Source organism: Cornus florida, unplaced genomic scaffold, assembly GCF_030987335.1.
Source record: "Cornus florida cultivar Cherokee Brave unplaced genomic scaffold, ASM3098733v1 CherokeeBrave_3.0.0_Hap2_Chr08, whole genome shotgun sequence".
NCBI classification, from domain to species: Eukaryota; Viridiplantae; Streptophyta; class Magnoliopsida; order Cornales; family Cornaceae; genus Cornus; species Cornus florida.
Genome location: NW_026775578.1, coordinates 41,436,083 through 41,455,878, shown reverse-complemented (window position 1 = coordinate 41,455,878; position 19,796 = coordinate 41,436,083). Strand labels below are relative to the sequence as shown.

The 19,796-nt window shown below is 39.8% G+C and overlaps 1 protein-coding gene across 1 annotated transcript; it reads left to right on the top strand.

Moving 5' to 3' along the window:
• Positions 1 to 8,727: 8,727 nt before the first annotated feature.
• On the top strand, positions 8,728 to 15,615 carry LOC132270121 (uncharacterized). Its single transcript, XM_059771327.1, has 3 exons — positions 8,728 to 8,796; positions 8,899 to 9,432; positions 15,550 to 15,615. The coding sequence occupies exons 1-3, from the start codon at positions 8,791 to 8,793 to the stop codon at positions 15,613 to 15,615; spliced, it is 606 nt and encodes a 201-aa protein (XP_059627310.1). The 5' UTR covers positions 8,728 to 8,790.
• Positions 15,616 to 19,796: the final 4,181 nt, after the last annotated feature.

The window sequence follows — 19,796 nt, the reverse complement described above, 5'->3', positions numbered from 1 at the left end:
ACAGAGTCAATGGAGGGATAGTTCTAGAAGTTCCCTAACTATCTTCCTTTATTGGGCTCATCATTGAGGCTTTTGTATTCATGGACCTATTCGTCTTTCAGGCCTTCAGCTTCACTCTTCGGCATTGGGCTTGCCTCACGACAGCTGGATTTGGGCCCAGGCCACTTTCCTTGTCCATTCCTCATCATGCAGGTTAGATTCGGCCCATACCGCCTTTGGTATCCTCAATATAAAACATAAAAACACTCCATTTGGAATATGTCAAAATGACGTTATCGACATTTGGAATATTTTTGCAAATAAAGGGAGACCAACACCTTGCTTGTTTTTTTTCAAAACAGAGGTTTGGTTCTTTTTGATCAATTATTCTAATGGTTTAAAAATCAATTCAAACAAATCAGTCAGAAACAATTTGAGTGTGGTGGAATTAGAAACAATTTGAAAGAATAATGGTCTGATATTTGGCTTGTTTATCCTTTGATTCTATTAGCAAGACACACCTCATAATTAAATTTATTATATTGAGATAACAATAACAATATTCAAATTTAATCAAGCAAAAAATTATAATTACAACCTAGATATATATATATATATATATATATATATATATATATATAAATTAATGAATTACTCTACCAATAGGGGGTGGGGGTGACACGTAGCCTTGCAAAAAAAGGCTTCGATCTTGGTAAAACTTGGACTAATAAGAAGAAAAAAAAAAAAAAAAAAGACAATTGATTAGGTTTTTTATTTTTGTATACATTAAATGTAGCAATATATATAATAAAACAATACATAATCAAAACATAAGATTAATAACAATAAGAAGAAGAGAAAGACAATTGATTAGGTTTTTTTATTTTTGTATACAATAAATGTAACAATATATAAAATAAAACAATGCATGATCAAAATATAAGATAAATGTAGCAATATATATAATAAAACAATGCATGCTCAAAACATAAAATTAATAATAAAACAGTGCATGAGCAAATAATAAAACAATGCGTGATGAAGACATAGCTAATGAGTTACTCTATAACAGGGGGTGGGGGTGACATGTACCTTGCGAAAAACAGAAAATTGATGTAATTAGATCAAGGCAAAAAAAGGCATATATAGAGAGAGATTATATATTTAATTAATATTCAAAATGGACTCTCGCTGATAAGTTTTTTATTTCTTATTTTTGAATTATCGTCTTAGCTTTAGTAGTAGTATGTAATATTCAAAATAGACTCTTTTTCTCCCTCGCTAATAGGTTTTTTATTTCTTATTTTTGAATTATCGTGTTAGGTTTAGTAGTAGTATGCTATTAGGTTTTTTATTTCTTATTTTTGAATTATCGTGTTATATATAAATGCTTCTTTTATGAGGAGGATTCCTGCGTAGTAGTATGATATAATAATCAGAGTAGTAGTATAGTAGAAGGACTGTTTTTATAAATAAATACTTCTTTTATTAGAGTAGTAGTATAATAAATAAATACTTGTTTTATGATTTTGATATTGTGTTAATTTAAATTTTATTAGGTAATTTTGAATTTTATAGAATTTATATCAATTAATAAATAAATACTGAAATACGAAACAGGTAATTTTAAATTTTTATTAGGTAATTTTCAATTTTATAGAATTATTTTGAATTTTTATTAGGTAATTTTGAATTTTATAGAATATATATTAATTAATAAATAAAACTGAAATATTTCACACATTTAATAATAGTACGAATATAGATATATATAGTAGTATTTGATCGGATCGAATTACTATGATTGCTCCTTATCCATATACGAAGTATTATTTATTAATGTAATGAACTATTGGATTCAAACCAAAAATGGATTATGGGATTAAAAAGTCAGAGTCCCTTTATTTTGTCACTATAATTTATTTTTAAATTAATTTTACTAACACCTCCTCAAGTTTGATTAAATATCACACTCAAATATCTTTCGAAAATTATTATCACTTAAATTCATTTTTCTTTTTCCGAATTCGTTAAAAAGTATAAAAAGACAACTTTGCCCCTAAGTTTTTAATCTTATTTATTCTAAAATATCATATTACTAAAATTACCATTATACCCTTATTAGTACGCCCAATCCCATCTTTCTCACTCTTTAACAATTTTTGCTGGAATATACAGGGATCCAATTTCGTCACATCGCTACTGGGATCCTTGCTCGCCGTTGCTGTGCCATTCCTCCATCGTCGTCGGTGGGTTCGTCTTTTGCTCACGGCCGATTCAGCTACCTCCGCCTTGAAACACCACCCCAAATCGGCAAAACAACTCCATCTAAAACTCTCTTATCAAGGGGCGAGCCGGGAATTTATTTCAGGGGGGCGCCTTATTAAAAATGATAAATTATATTTTTTTCAAGCGAATAGTGATGCAAGACAAAAAAAAAATAGAACTGTAATAATGGTGGAATAATAACATTTAATAATTTAAAAAATAATTATTTTAAAATAATAAAAACATAAAATACACCTTAAGAGTCCTATTAGCAACAAATTTAATTACCAAACTTTGAAGAGAAAAAAAAAAAAAAAAAAAATAGTTTGAATAAAGGAATGCAATTTTTTTTTTTAAGAGAATATAAAGAAGAAGAAGAAGAAGAGGAGGAGGAAGAGTAAGAATGAAAAGAAAGGAAAAAATAATTATTTTAGTGGGCATTTTTGTAAAATTTTACAAATTATAGGCCTATTTACAATAAAAATTAATTGACCCAAGGGTAAATAATTATTTCAATGGGGCATTTTTCACTTTTTTATAAATTATTGGCCTATGTGTAATAAAAATTAATGGCCATTTTAAAAAAAAAAATTATTTTAGGGGGAACATTTAGAAAACTTTTGTAAACTATAGACTATTTTGTAATTAAAACTAATGGACCAACATAGGCCCCCTGGGACTATGCTGGCTCCGCCCTTGCCCTTATCACCACCGCCCACAACCTTCACCACCTCCCAAAACCACCATAACTAGCCAAAACCTCAATTACCGCTCTCCATAATTACCACCACCAGACCCAACTGAAAAAAAAAATAAAAAATAATAAAAAAGGGGTAGCCCTGTTACGCGGTACAATAACCCAACATCGTCGGAATTTACTACAATCGTGGGCGCCTGAACTGTTAGGTTAAATTCAATGTTTCCAAAAAATAGAGTCAAATTCAATGTTTCCAAAATGATGGAATTTGGGATGGAATTTGTGTTGATTACCAAATTCACGGTAAACCCATCAATCACACGGCAAATCGCGATGGAGCCCCTAGTAGCTGATCCATTCCTCCACATCCAGCGATGTTGGGTTTTGGAAACATATATATATATATATATATATATATATATATATAAAATTGTAAATTTGTAGTGTATTTATGAATATTGTTATTTAACTCTTTTGGTTAGATAGTGATTTTGACCAAGTCAAAGAGTATTTAAGTCATATTGTCAGAGTTTAGAACATGACCGTTGAGGTGTGAGTGAAAGACAAAATAAACGTTTATAGTACGAGTAATAATAATTTGATATTTGGTCAAACTTAAAGGGGTGTGAGTGAAATTAACTCTTTATTTTTATTTAAAAAATTATTAAATATATATTAAACAAATCTTAAATTACTCTATTCTAATCACTCAAAAACTTTTTGTATTATCCTTGTTTAGACACATCTAAAAAATAATAATAATAATAATAAAAACATCTATAATATCATATAATAATATTAAATCTCAAATTTTAATTGAAAATTTAAATTTTGTTTTTAACCAAATAAGATAAAATAAAAAAATTATTATTATTCCATACTTAGGCACCAAACCGTTCTTTTAAAAATCCTACAACCTAAGCCCAGTCCCCTGTCAGAGAGACTCACAGCTACGGGGCGGGACTGTAGTTGCTTTTTTATTACAGTAAAAAGCTACTTTCCTCCAAAGTAAAATGACTTTTTTGTCCCTATCATCGTGAAACTCCAACACGGCAATACCAACATTCTGGTTATGAAGCGTCATGCTTGAATTTACCTTGGAATAACAGCTAATTTCAAGAAATAGTAATAATAATATTGATACAAATTAGTCACCAGAGCGCGAATCATCAAAATCCACACCGCAGTCGCGAAAGGGTTTCGGCTGGCGATTGAGTACAGTCACTACAGTGATTATAAAGCTGCAGACCATCGCGACCGAAGTTGCAATGGTGACTACAGCGACCAGTTTCAAGAGCTCTCCCTCTGGTGGGAAGAAATTCGGAGATGCTTCGATTAGGAAACTACGTGAGAACGATGAAGAAGAACGAGAGTTAGGGTTTCGATTGCGTTTGGTTTTAGGGTTTGTGTGACCTAAATTTGGGCGATAGTTGATAAAGATGACAGACTGGTGCAAGAAGACATCAGTAGCTTCCTGCTGTGCAATCAGTTGGCGCAAAATCTTTGGGGTTAAAAGTTGAACTCGATAATTTTTTTTTTTTCCCACTATATTGTTTAGTCTTTTTTTTTTTTTTTTTGGCTATCCTATATTGTTTAGTTTGGGTTAAAAAAGAAAAAATAATTATAATTATAATAAGAATAATTCTCATTAATATTGTCACGCCCGAATTTCAATAAAGGTTTCCTCACCCAAAACACTACATGCATGACTAAAACTAAAATCTCATTATTTAACAAAATAAAAACCAATAGCCGAATTATTTACTAGAAATAAGTAACAGTACATATAAGGAAAAGATAAGGTGTTCCATATGAGCAACGAGAAACAAAATCCTTTAGTTACATTATTCCATTCTAAAATATCTTGCATCCAATAGAAATAAACTAAACATTTATTAAGTAAGCTTGTCATAGCAACATCAGTTTTGCTTCATAGGCGCCTTACCTGAAATGTTAAATAAAGGGTGAGTTTACAATTCAACAAGTAAACTCTTATTACCTCTTACCAAAAATTGTACAATATATCATAGAATTTATTATTTTTATATCTTTTCTTCCACTTAGTCTTATGTACAATTCCTAGTATTCTGGAGGATAAGGAACGAATTCTTTTCATTCTATCTTAATATTAATGAATATAGGGTAAGGAACGAATCCAGTAAGTAGTGGTAAGAAACAAATCCATCCAACCAACCAACCAACCAACCAACAATAGGTAAAGAACGAATCCAACCATCCAATAATAAATATGGAACAAATCCAACCTTTCAATATATGGTAAGGAATGAATTCAACCATCCAATAATAGTTTAGGAATGAATCCAACTTCCCAAGAAAGGGACTCTCAATTTAATTCCAATTAAATAGTACTTCATCATATTTAATTAATTAATTAACAGCATTTCTTATACTCTCGTTAAGAATTAATGTAACACCTTTAGGAAAAACTAATTTTATACAAAATCAATAATCCGTCTAAAGTTTATATTTCAAGATCCCACCAACACCACATGACAACTGTCAAAGCACGTTGCAAATTCAGTGACAACAATTCTATCTTAATCTCTTCTAATTGCCCAAGATTCCCACAATCCTAGTTTTTCCAGTATTTCAATTTCTCTAAACTTATCTACTTTCCAACTGTGAGAAACTAGATTTATATAAGTACATCCACAATTCAAACTTAATAGACCCAGTAATTTATAGTTACCAAAAAAAACTCTATTGCACATCATCTCAACGTAAAATATATATATATATATCTTACCTACATAGTTCCAGTAATTAAAATCCAATCTAATTCACTAGCATTCCATATATAGCTATCATTAAACACAGTTTCCTTTTATCAATCATGCTCCACTCAATTAAATAACAACTCCTTGAATAATAGACTAGGCAATCAAGTTCAAATATATATATATATATCTACTCGTGAATATCTATATCCCACCTCCAATATACAATCTCCTCGCACCCCAACTTCAGGAAATAAGGTCCTATGTAATCATTACTACCATACAATTTATTCAATACGACTTTCAGTATTTACTCTATACATATATATATCTGCCATTATAGATAAAGTCTATCCAAGACTAGGTATGCGTCATCATACAAACAAATCCCCATAAAATAAAATAAAATAAAATAATAGGCATAACCATAGGTCACATAAATAACAGTTTACATATATGAATTAGTGTAGTCAAAATAATACTCATTTTTATTCACGTTATTTCATACTAAACCGAATCCAGTGAAGTAGTCTATGAAGATGATCTATACACTAATCTACATTCATGCGTATTATTCCTACCTCAGTCTATACTTCAAGTACTGTTCATATCTAAAAATATATTAAAAAATAAAAATCTCTAACATATCACACAATTGAACGTAAAAACTAGCAGAGATCTACTTGCCTTTTAATTATCTCTTCACAGATCTCTTCTTCCAAATTCTTCTCTCCTCCCTGGTTAATCACGTTGAAACCTCATTTCCTTCTCTCTTAATCTTCCCTATACAGAAACCTTTATTATCAGGTAACCACTCCCCCCATCTCACAACTAATGGTGGTATATAATGGCCGCGTGTTTAGTTAGAGAGAATATCGTCAACGTTGAGAGAAAATCACGTTACGTGGTTAACTATCAAATTTTAAGTTATAATACTCATCTGTCATCAACCCTATTATCCCAATATATATAATGTAATAATTAATACAAATAAATAATATATACTTTAAAAAAAATGTGGATGCTACATATATATAATAAAATATAGAATTTATAAATTAAATTTTATGTATATATTATATATACATACTTGAAGATGCAAGAAATTCATACTCTCTTTCTCTCTCTAGAATTCTTACATTTCAACAACAAGATCCCCCTATTCTTTCCATTCCTTCCTTTATTTATAGATATTTACAAGATATTTACAAATACTGACGGATTGCTGGATCTGGGCCTGTTCCTCCATAAGTCCTGGTCACCTTTGATGGGCTTATTCGCGTTCGGCCCATATGGCAGTGTCTTTTTATGGGCCGACCCAGCTGTACGGACCGGATGTAGTGCTTGCAAGTCAGATCCGGCCCATGTCGTCCTGTGCCTCCTCAACTGCCCCCATAATTGCCCCTTATTTAATAAGGGGGTAATTATTGATGGCGTCTCATCATGACGTTGACGGCTCGAGAAAACCACGTGGGGGAACGGACGGTCAGATCCAGAATCAATGTTCCGGGGCTCGATGAATTTCTCGCCTTCCTGACGCTTCGGCCCTCGGGCCCCCCTCGCCTTTATAAGGCTCTAGAATACCACTTCACGTCCTTTTACCGTCTCCATCATCAGTCAAATCTCTCTCTTTCTAGAACAGTGCTAAGCTTTTTCTGGTGAAATCCTTCAAGAGTCATTCTTCCAGCGATCTTGCAGTCCTCTGAGGTTAGTTTTGTTCCTTTTTACTTTCGGCAGGCTTCTATTTACCCCCTTTTAGATCCTTCAAGCACTTCCACCATGGTTGTAGATCTGGATGTTCTTCGTATGAGACTTAGACTTCCTGACAACATCGAAGTTAGGGTTTGCCCTCAGGACGTTAACATTATGACCGGTGCCGGCCTCCTGCCCGGCGAAGTCTTATTCACGAACCTTCAATTGAATGTCGTTAGGTTCCCTCTGCACCCTTTCTTTAGTTATGTTTTCAATAGATTGGGGATATCCCCCCTGCAGGTAAACCCCAATTTCTTTAGAATCATATCCGTTATGCTCCTGTTGATGCGTGACAGAAATCTGGACCTTGACCTCATAGACCTTCTTCTGTGTTATAAGGTCAGTAAGATCCGTACTAACGAACCCTTCTACCACCTCTACCCGTTCGAGAAGATGTCCATATGTACGGACACAATAAAATCTGAAAAGGGTTGGAGGGATAGCATCGTGGGCATTAGTGGGGCTTGGTCTTCGCCGGCTGCAGAGGGTTACCCAATCCCGAGCGCCTTTGGTGTCTGTTCTGTTTCCTCTTATAAGAAATTCAAATCTCATAAACATGATTGCCCCTGTGAAACATGCGTTCCCCGTTTTTGTACTTTCTTATGCCGTTCCTTAGGAATACCTTGTGATGACTTGAGCTACAGTGTTTGCAGGGATAGGAGTAATTACTTGAAGAAATACGTTCTGAACGATATTCCTTCCTGCTCAGATCTCCTCACTTCAGACAACCTCTTAGCGCTCTCATCACTCGGCTACAACATGAGCAGGCTTCAGATTCCTTCTTTTGGCAGGAAGAAAAATACTCCACCAGCCACTCCTGCTGCTGGGGCGACCTCCTCTCCAGCATCAGCCTCTTCCTCAGCCACCATCTCTGACACTATCCCGAGCACAGTGGCTATTAACTCCGTTGTCAGCACCCCTGCTGCCAACCCGAGCGCGTCTCCCCAAACTACCACACCTCCTGCTACCGCGGGGGGCGTTCGGGATAAAGAACGAGGCAAAAGGCCACATCCTGACAGTGAAGTCGATCCTGAGGAGGAACCTCTCATAAGAAGGACCCGGGTCTCCGGGCCGGGTGCTCTCTTGCATCGTGCGATCAGAGCTCCTGCTCCCTCTGGGCCTACTGCAGCTGGTGGCTCCGCTTCTGCTTCAGGCCCCCCTTCTATCCCCACCTTACCGCCATGGGCCCCTCGGTACACCCGAACGGATGGGACGTTCGTGAAACCGAACGAGACCATGCTGAAGGATGGCCAGACCGCCATAGCATACTATAGGAGCATGTGGACTCCGAAAGACCTTGAGGCGGCAAAGGGCCTATCCCAGAAGGATGTGTTCAGCCGCTTTCCCCAATCTGCTATGGAGGTGACTTTTATTTTCCAACTCATGAATTCTCTCATATTATTTGGTCTTGCCTTCGCCCGACCTGACTATTGGCTTAACCGTTCTTAATGTACACCTATGCAGACATTGTTCGGAATGATGGCTATGCAGAAGCAGGTGGAGATGGGGAACGCCAGGGCTCGTAAGTTTTCTGATAGCCTGGAGGTGGCTAATAAAGAAAACGACCTTCTCGCCATGAAGAATACCGAGGTACTGGCTCGGCTTGAGAAAACTGAACAAGAGAAAGATGTCCTGAAGAAGGAGAATGACTCTCTTCAGGATGAGAAGGATGCCCTCCAGCTTGAAAAGAGCGTCTGGCAGACTGAGCGTGACTCAATCAGAGACGAAAAGGCAGAACTCCAGCGCCTTCTGGCTGATGAACAGTCTGCTCGGATGGCTTTTGAGAAAAGAGCTCTGGACGAGCGTACCGCTCTGATCGATGCGATCAGCAGAGTGAGCGGTGGGATGCTGGCTCTTCACGCTCGGTTCTCAAGGGTCGGTGCTCTTAGATATGCTCAAGGATTCCGGGAAGGTTTCGCCGACCGAGTTCCGGATGAGGGACAGACCAGCTCCACTCCAGATGAGGTCGACAAGGATCTAGGGATCGGACCTCTGGGGGTTTATGTCGACCCAGAACCCACCGAAGCGGAGCGCATATTCGATGAGTGCCAGGACATTGCTTCCTCAAGGATCATCACAGCTCCTCCTACCGCTCTGCCTCTGACCGCTCCTCAATCGTCAACTGTGGTACCTTCCATAGCCACTGCTGACGCTGAGCCCCAGCCGAACGATTCAGTCATTCATCTTGATTCCCCGCCTCGTGAAGGTGAGACGGCTGATGGGGCCGAGGAGGCGGGTCGGCACAACCAGGATGCTGTTGGTACTGAGGCGTCTAGCTAGGGCTCCTTCGGACTCTTCGATTCCATATCTTTTTGTAACGATGGACATCTCACTTTTTGTAAACTCAATGCTTAATATCAATGAAATGACAGAACTCTTTTTCCCTTTGTGTTGTGCTCTGTTCAACCTATTTTCAATACATATATATCTTTTCTCTCTTTTCTTTTATATTAGCTTTGCCGTGTGTTTGTTTATGGCAAGTGCCTGGCGCTTGGCTAGAATGCCACTTGCCACTTGGCTTTAAATTTTTAGCAAGTGTCCGGCGTTCGGCTCATGGTGCCAGCTGCCACTTATCTTGCTTAAGTGCCTGGCGCTCGGCTAGAATGCCACTTGCCACTTGGCTTAAAATTTTTAGCAAGTGTCTGGCGTTCGGCTTATGGTGCCAGCTGCCACTTATCTTGCTTAAGTGCCTGGCGCTCGGCTAGAATGCCACTTGCCACTTGGCTTTAAATTTTTAGCAAGTGTCTGGCGTTCGGCTTATGGTGCCAGCTGCCACTTATCTTGCTTAAGTGCCTGGCGCTCGGCTAGAATGCCACTTGCCACTTGGCTTTAAACTTTTAGCAAGTGTCTGGCGTTCGGCTTATGGTGCCAGCTGCCACTTATCTTGCTTAAGTGCCTGGCGCTCGGCTAGAATGCCACTTGCCACTTGGCTTTAAATTTTTAGCAAGTGTCTGGCGTTCGGCTTATGGTGCCAGCTGCCACTTATCTTGCTTAAGTGCCTGGCGCTCGGCTAGAATGCCACTTGCCACTTGGCTTTAAATTTTTAGCAAGTGTCTGGCGTTCGGCTTATGGTGCCAGCTGCCACTTATCTTGCTTAAGTGTCTGGCGCTCGGCTAGAATGCCACTTGCCACTTGGCTTAAAATTTTTAGCAAGTGTCTGGCGTTCGGCTTGTGGTGCCAGCTGCGACTTATCTTGCTTAAGTACCTGGCGCTCGGCTAGAATGCCACTTGCCACTTGGCTTAAAATTTTTAGCAAGTGTCTGGCGTTCGGCTTATGGTGCCAGCTGCCACTTATCTTGCTTAAGTGCCTGGCGCTCGGCTAGAATGCCACTTGCCACTTGGCTTTTCATTTTTTAGTAGGCCGTTGGAAAAGAAAGTTATTTTTTTTGTAAATTTCAGTAACTTGCACATTCATACGTATTTGATTGACAACAAACAACATCCAATTAGAGCCGAAACTTAGCTTTTATTGGTAGTACCTCTTCAGAGACGTGGCGTTCCAGGGCTTGCTGACCAACCTTCCCGCCATGGTTTCCAACGTATATGCCCCCTTGCTTATGACTTCTGCAATTCTGTATGGGCCTTCCCAGGGTGGCATCATTTTTTTGACCATCCCCACCTTTCTTTTCAGAACCAGATCGCCAGGGGCAAAATCCCTGTGTTTTACTCTTTTGTTGTGACTATTCGCCAATACTTGCTGATACGATGCTAACCTTATAGCCGCTGTGTCCCTCCTTTCGTCTATCATATCGAGGTTCAATCTTAACATCTTGTCGTTCTGATCTCGACTCCATGCTAAGCTTCTGATAGTGGGGACCAAATGCTCAACCGGTATAACTGCCTCGGTACCATATGCCATTGCAAACGGGCTCTCCCCAGTCGGCCGCCTTGGGGTGGTTCTGTAAGCCCATAGAACGTTCGGGAGTTCATCCAACCACTTCCCTTTATGGTCTTCCAACTTCTTCTTAATGCAGGCGAAAATGGTTCTGTTTGTGATTTCTGTTTGTCCGTTGGCCTGAGGATGACTTACTGCAGCCAACTTCTGGTTGATTCCATACTCCTCCAGCAGCTCTCTTACTTGCCTGCTGTTGAGGTTTGTGCCATTGTCCATGACTATTGATCTGGGAACGCCGAAACGGCAGATAATATTGTTCCAAATAAATCGTCTCACATGAGTCTGAGTCACGCTAGGATATGGTTCTGCTTCCACCCATTTAGTGAAGTAATCCGTGGCCAGTAACACATACTTGTTCTGAGCTCTTGCAGTTGGCAGAGGACCGACCACATCCATCCCCCATTGCGCGAAAGGCCATGGCGAGGCCATTACGTGCAATTCCTCAGGTGGTTGGTGGATCAATGGTCCATATCGTTGGCATTTATCGCACCTTCGAGAGAACTCCTCCGCATCTCTTGACATGTTTGGCCAGAAATACCCTTGTGTTATTGCTTTATGCGCTAACGATCGCCTCCCAGAATGATTGCCACACACACCCTCATGAATAGCTCGCAATACCTGCTGCGACTCTGCGGGGGTGACACACTTCAAGTATGGGCCAAAGTAGGACCTTCTGTACAGCTGGTTACGCACGATGGCGTACTTTGCAGCATTCTTTTTGAGTCTCCTAGCTTCATCCCTCTGCATAGGCAAAACGCCATCTCGAATATAGGTAATGATGGGGTCAATCCAACTCGGTTCATACGGTATGACGTTGACTTGCCAAGGGTCAGAGTCCAAGGGTTCTTCGAAAATAGATGGCTGGGTCAGTATTCCTACTGGAATCACCCTCGCCAATGTTTCACCGGAACTCGAAGCACTACATGCTAACCGGTCTACATCTGCATTCTGTTCCCTCGGTAACTGTATGAATTCAATCTTTGCAAAGTCCTTGGCTTTATGCAGAACGGCAGAATGATATGCCCCCATCGTGTCATCCTTGGTCGCGTACTCACCATTTACCTGCCGAACAATCAGCTGCGAGTCACTATACACAGTCAAACTTTTGATCTGTAGCTCTCTGGCCAACTTTAATCCATTTAGCAACGCCTCGTATTCCGCTTCATTATTGGTGGCTCGGAACTCAAGTCTGAGTGCTTGACTCAAGGAAGTACCCTCTGGGGTTTGCAGTTTGATCCCAATTCCAGCCCCCATCTGGTTAGAGGAGTCATCCACAAAAAGTTTCCAAGAGCCGCATCTAAGGTCTTCTTCCGTATCCTCGGCATCACATTCTAGCAGGAAATCGGCCACCGCTTGCCCTTTAACAGCTGTTCTCGGCTCATACGTTATGTCAAATGAACTCAACTCTATGGCCCACTTTGTCATTCTGCCCGAGAGCTCTGGCCTGTGCATAAGCGTTCTGATTGGAAAAGTTGTTAGAACAGCTATGGGGTGGGATTCGAAATAATGCCTCAACTTTCTTTTTGCATTTACAAGTGCAAGTACCACCCGTTCGGCCTTTGAGTATCTTTGTTCTGTCTCTGTCATTGTTTTGCTTACATAAAATACCGGGTATTGCACCCCCTCCTTGCAACGAATCAGAACGGCACTTGTCGCGACACCAGATACTCCAAGATATAGAAATAACTTTTCTTCCGGATCTGGGGCTGACAGGACTGGTGGATTCTGCATATATTCCTTCAAATGAGTCAATGCTTGTCGTTGCTCATCCCCCCAGACCTGCCTTCCATGGCTCCGAATCGTGTCAAAGAACGGCTTGCAGTGATCTGACAATTTCGAAATAAATCGACTTAATGCAGCTATTCGTCCTGTGAGGGCTTGCACCTCTCTGATCGTCTTTGGCTCGGCATTCTTAATCAAAGCCTCTGCTTGAGCGGGGCTAACTTCGATGCCTCTGCGGTTGACCACGTGTCCCAGAAACTGTCCGGAACTCACACCGAACGAGCACTTGGTTGGATTGAGCCTCATCCCATATCGCTTCAGTACATCAAATACATCTTGCAGATGCTTCAGATGATCATCCTTCTTCCTACTCTTTACCACCATATCATCAATATAGGCTTCCACAATCTTTCCCATTTGATTCTTAAAAATTTTGCTAACAAGTCTTTGATAAGTTGCTCCCGCATTCTTTAGTCCGAAAGGCATAACTTTGTAGCAGTATGTTCCTCGCTCGGTGACAAAAGAAGTTTTTTCTTCATCTGCGGGGTCCATAGGGATCTGATTATAACCTGAATAAGCGTCCAGAAAGGTTAAACGCTCATACCCGGTGGTGGCATCCACCATTTGATCAATCTTAGGCAGCGGGAAGCTGTCCTTCGGACAGGCTTTGTTCAAATTGGTGAAATCAATGCATACTCGCCATTTCCCATTCTTCTTCTGCACGACAACGACGTTGGACAACCAATCAGGGTAGTGCACTTCTCTGATAAATCCCGCATCAAGCAGCCTATCGACTTCTTCCGCTATGATTTGATTACGTTCTGGAGCAAATCTTCGCTGCTTCTGTTTCACTGGTTTGAAATTGGGATTGACATTCAGGGAATGACAGGATACGGAGGGACTAATTCCAGGCATGTCTAGGTGACTCCATACAAATACGTCGGCATTGTGGGACAAGAAATCCACTAGCTCTTGCTGCTCTTCTCTGGTCAGTCTTATACCTACTCTGGTAGTTCGTTCTGGCCTGGACTGATCGATCTGCACATCCAGAAGGGGCTCCTCGGTCAAGTTGACTGACTCCTCCACCCTGTTCTGCTCGGGCGGAGGTTCCTGTAATTGCTATCTGGGGCTTGCCGAACGGACGGGCGCCTTCCCTTTCCCAGCATGCTTTAGTGTGACGGAATAACACTCTTTGGCTGCAACCTGATCCCCCCGAATGTCTATCACTTTATCTCCATCGGGTCCGAGGCACCTCATGACCTGATGCAGAGTTGAGGGTACACCTTGGACTCTGTGAATCCATCCTCTTCCCATCAGGAGATTATACGAGGGGTGAATTTCTACAACCACAAAAGTTTCCATAAGAGCTCGTTCTGCAGCTTGAACTTCCACTTCCACCATCCCGACGGGCTCCACCCTCTTCCCATCGAATCCTAACAAGGGATTTCCAGTGGGCTTGAGCCTCTCTGGTTGAATCTCAAGCCTATCAAATGTGTCCCTCGGCATGACATTCGCACTGCTCCCAGGATCGATCAGAACTCTGCGCACCAAGCAGTCCGCCACTGTTAAACTGACTACCAACGGGTCTTCATGGGGCAGTTGAACACGCTGCAGGTCTGTCCAGTCGAACTTTATCTGCATGACGGGCTCTGCTGGTGTAGAGTATTCACACTGCTGACCCTTTTCTTCATCTGCGCCTGCCGCAGGCGCGCCCGGAGTAGCTCATCTGACTCTTCACTAGGCTCGGGTCGACCATGGATAGCATTGATTATACGAACTGGTTGTGAATTGTGGGAGCTTTGTTTATGACTCCTTTTTATTTGTTCCACCGGTCGATTCTGCTCTATCGCCGAGCCTTGAACATAACTCGCGAACTCCCCTCTAGCTATCAACATCTCCACTTGCCTCCTCAGGTTCCTGTATTCGTTAGTCTGATGACCGAAGTCGGAATGGAAAGCACAATGTTTAGTTTGATCCCTCTGTTCGAGGGGTTGCCTAATTGGCAGTGGTGGATGAAACTTATCTTTGTTCTCCTGATACAGCCTCGCCAGAGTGACCTTCAGCGGAGTAATCAGCTCTTCCTCCCTGGACCTTTTTTCTGCCTTCCAAGAGGTCTGACGTTGCGGCTGAGCCTGCTTCTGCCTGATCTTTGCCTTGGACTTTTCCTCGGTCGACACGAGCGACGCTGTCCGAGCATTAGCTGCCTCCTCTTCTTCTAGGCGCACAAAGCCATCGGCTCTTTCATTGAGTTCATCCATAGTAGTCGGCGTGTTCACTACCAGACTGGTGTGAAACGGAGTTCCACGTGTCATGGCTAACTTGAAGGCTTGAACTGCTGTAGAAGGGTGGCATTCGATCACCATACTCTTAGTGAGATTAAACCTGGTAAGAAAAGCCTGGAGACGTTCATCCTTGTGCTGCCTCATCGTGAATAGGCTCGAGATGTCCTTCGGCGGGCGCTTGTTGCCATAGTACTGGCTTATGAACCGATCGCATAGGTTTCTGAAGCTACCAATGGAGCTCCTAGGAAAGTTTTTAAACCAGCTGAGCGCCGGTCCGGCTAGGCTCGTAGGGAAACATTTGCACATTAAAGAGTCGTTTTCCGTATTCAGGGCCATTTTCAACTGGATATGGTACACATGATCGATCGGATCGGTTGTTCCGTCAAACAGAATAAAGACTGGCATAGCAAACTTCCTTGGATGCGGGGCATTCAAGATCTCGTCGGTGAATGGTGAATCAACCGTCCGAGCTGCGGATCGGAGAGCTTCATTCTCTCTCTGGAGTCCAGCGGTAGCTCTGTGAGTTACGGTTCTGCCCTCCGAACCGCGATGAGTGATAGTAGCCATGGAGGGCCGGTAAGACGGATCGAACGACCGTTCCTCTATGAACTCTCTTTGCCAAGGCGACGCTACTCGACGGCGATCAACCTCTATCACTTCCTCTCGGTCGAACCTTTCCCGATGCGGATCGAAGGTTATGGCTTCATGCCGTCTAATCTGCTCATGTCGCGGATCAACGTGAGTCGATCCTTCGTGATCCTCAACTCGACGAACATTTGGCGGCAAATTGTCCACCATCCTTTCATCACGGTGGTGAGCTGACTGATTGTTCTCGTCCTGCTCGCCTTGACGCGTGATATTAGATTGAACACCTCCTTCACCGACCGGAAGTGGATGCGAAACCGCAGGTATTTGCCGATGTTGCATTCCAGCTTTCAATTCTGCATTCTCTTTTTTGAGAGCTTCAATCAAGTTCATCAACTCCTCAAGCTTTGTTTGCTGGACAGCCTCCATCGGATTGGAGCTTTCACCTATCATTATTCCTGAACGGAGTAAAGGCATTAATCTCAAGTTCGCGAGTAGATCCGAGCTTCGTGAGTGGGAATTTTTCAGATCTGGTTTCGAATTCTCCGAATTATGCTCACCGTTTACGAGATCTGAATTGTCTGAACTCTAAATCCGTCAGATCCTGCCACAATCGAACAACTCGTTGTTGCGTAGATCTGAAGCCACTTCTGCCAAAGCTTCAAGAATTGTAATTCCTCCAGAGTAGGTCACAATCGCTCAGATCTGGATCCAAATCCCAAAGATCGAGTCTCGATCAACCGAATTGGTCTGAATCCACTCGATATTCCTCATTGATCAACCAAACTTCCATGCGATTCCCACAGACGGCGCCAATTGAAGATGCAAGAAATTCATACTCTCTTTCTCTCTCTAGAATTCTTACATTTCAATAACAAGATCCCCCTATTCTTTCCATTCCTTCCCTTATTTATAGATATTTACAAGATATTTACAAATACTGACGGATTGCTGGATCTGGGCCTGTTCCTCCATAAATCCTGGTCACCTTTGATGGGCTTATTCGCGTTCGGCCCATATGGCAGTGTCTTTTTATGGGCCGACCCAGCTGTACGGACCGGATGTAGTGCTTGCAAGTCAGATCCGGCCCATGTCGTCCTGGGCCTCCTCAATACTATATTAGTTTTACAAGTTAATTTGTAAAATTAAGTTTTGTTTAGTTTGCACAATCTGTACATTCTAAAAAATTACAAGTTCGTGTTCGAACCCTGAAGACGCGTTGATCTTTTAACGGCTGAGGGTACTTTTGTTTATTTGAAAGGGTCAAGAAGGTAACTGGCCTTTTCAATCAAATTCTTAAGGTTAAGCAAATCATTAAGCAACAAAAAGGATCAAAATGTCATTTTATCAAGTAACCTAGCAGGTAGAATGTACAATTTTTTGAATGGGTGTACTCGTATTTGAGTCATCCTCTGAAAATTATTTTATATATTACTTTTATATATATAAATTTGGTAAGCCTCTATATAAATATATATATCTAATTATATATATATTTAAGTTGACAAAAAAATTAAAATTAAAAAATAGTAAAACAAGAAGAAGATTTGGATATCATCAAAATATCAAAGGATAAAAATTAATAGGCCAGAGAAATGAGCAAAAAAAATAGACCTTCCAAAAAAATATGAGTTATATATATATATATATATATATATATATATATATATTTGGATTTTCAAAAATAATTTTTTTTTTTTTTTTTTGGTACGCCTAATTTTTTTTACTCCCACTTGAACATATATTTTCGAACCATATAAGCCAAAATTAACCAAATTAGAGAATTTACTCCCACTTGAACAGATACTTTCGAACCACAAAACATTAGCGTTTTGAAAATGCTTTTAAAGTGAAAAATAAAATCACCTATGAATGGATTAATACAGATGGTATGCTCATTGCTCTCTCTCCTTTTGTTAAAAAAAAAAAAAAAAAAAAAAAAATCAAACAACACGTAATTTGGATAAACTTCAAGAATTGTCAAAGTAGCTTATCTTTAAAAGTTTATTTGTGCATTTATCATGCCACGTAAATAAAAGTGGTATCAAATCTAAGAAGATGAAGCTCGAGTTAGGCCAAATAAGCCAAATTGGAGCTTTTTGTCACGGGCTTAGAGTTTTAACAGCACTCTAGCTGCTCTAGTGCGGCACCAAGACGTTGTTTCTATTCTCGCAAGTACTTGGTCAACCTAACTTCCGTGCACACCTTAGCCAACACACTCCCCTCGTGCGCTTACTAGTGTTGTAGTGGCTCTCGCGCTCTCCTCACTTGGCTTGCACACTCACATACACTAAGGCACTTATGTTGGCAAGGAAGGAACATTTCTATTACTTCAAAGAGTGCTTTGTAAAAGACTAGCACTCAAACTTTTTACAAGGTTCTCAAGACTCACTCTAGGACTTGTTGGATACAAAATGAAGTCCTACCCCTATTTATAGGCATCCTCATCCCTAATGGATGGCTAAGATGCATTCTAACCAACGGTGGAGATCGATTCTCTAGATTCTTCTCCCACCTTCTTCACACTTCCATACTTATTTACTAATATCTACAACATTCTAGAACTCTCCATACTACTCCACACAATTCGGAGAATTCTAGAATATACTACACATATCTAGAATCTTCCACACAACTCTAGACAACTCCGGAAGATTCTAGAAACTCCAATTGTCATGCAGTTATCATGCAGCGTCCTCCTCAGTGCCTGCGCGGCACAACCTCCATAGGCTGAGCGTGACATTTTGCTCTTACCCAAACGGATATTCACAAACTCGAGGTCCATCCTCTATGCACCGCAATACAATAAATATATTTTCAAAAGTGAAACATAATGTCACCTATTGAGTATTGACCAACAAATATTTAATAAAATGAACATTATTACTTCAGATGATATATTTTTTCAGTCTTTCCTCTTTGAAGGGAGGTTGATTATTCAAGCCATTAGGAATAATATTGTAATAATGTGTGCGCATTTACTTGAACTTTAAAAATAATAATTAATTAAATAAAAATAATAATAATAATAGTAAAATGATATCACGGAAAACCCAAAATAAAATTTAAGTAGGACAAATTGCATAAAAATCTCCTCCATTTTTTATTTTCGGCACAATACCCCTAAGATTTGATGGCTATCCAATTGTTGCAACACCACCCCCACCATACACACCCCATTTAGTTAACCGTTAGAGTTAGTATATTATAATGACAAAAATGCACCTTAATAAAAAATTTAAAAAAAAAAAAAAAAAAATTAGGCTTTTTGAAATGATTTTTATTTTAGGTTTTCTTTTTCTTTCTAATTTTTTTTTATAAAATAGAAATTTAAGGAAAATATGCACCATTAAAGTGATGTTATAATGACAAAAATGCCCTTTAATATAAATTTATGAAAATTTAAGTTTCTTTAAAATGATTTTCATTTTAGATTTTTTTTCTTTATTATTTATAAAAAATAAAAATCTAATAACATTTTGAAAATATGCACCATTAAAATGAAAATCTAAGATGAAACCATAGTTTAACATCACTTTAATTGTGCATAATTTTCAATCATTATAACATCACTTTGATAGTTTGTAATTTTCAAAAAAAAAAAAATTAAAAGGAAAAGAAAACCTAAAATGAAACTTATTTTTTCAAAAATCTAAATTTTTATTAAGAGCCATTTTTATTAAATTATAACTAGGGGTGCAACTTAGGTTGGGCAACCCGAATCCAACCCGAGCCACGCTCAATTTTTCTTAAGCTTGGACAATCCTTTTTATAATTAGGGTTGGACCTCGGTTGAAAAATCTCAAACCGAGTTTGATTAGGATTGAGCTTAGGTTGAGGTATTAGCAACCCGAGCAATCCTGAACCCGAATTCTAAT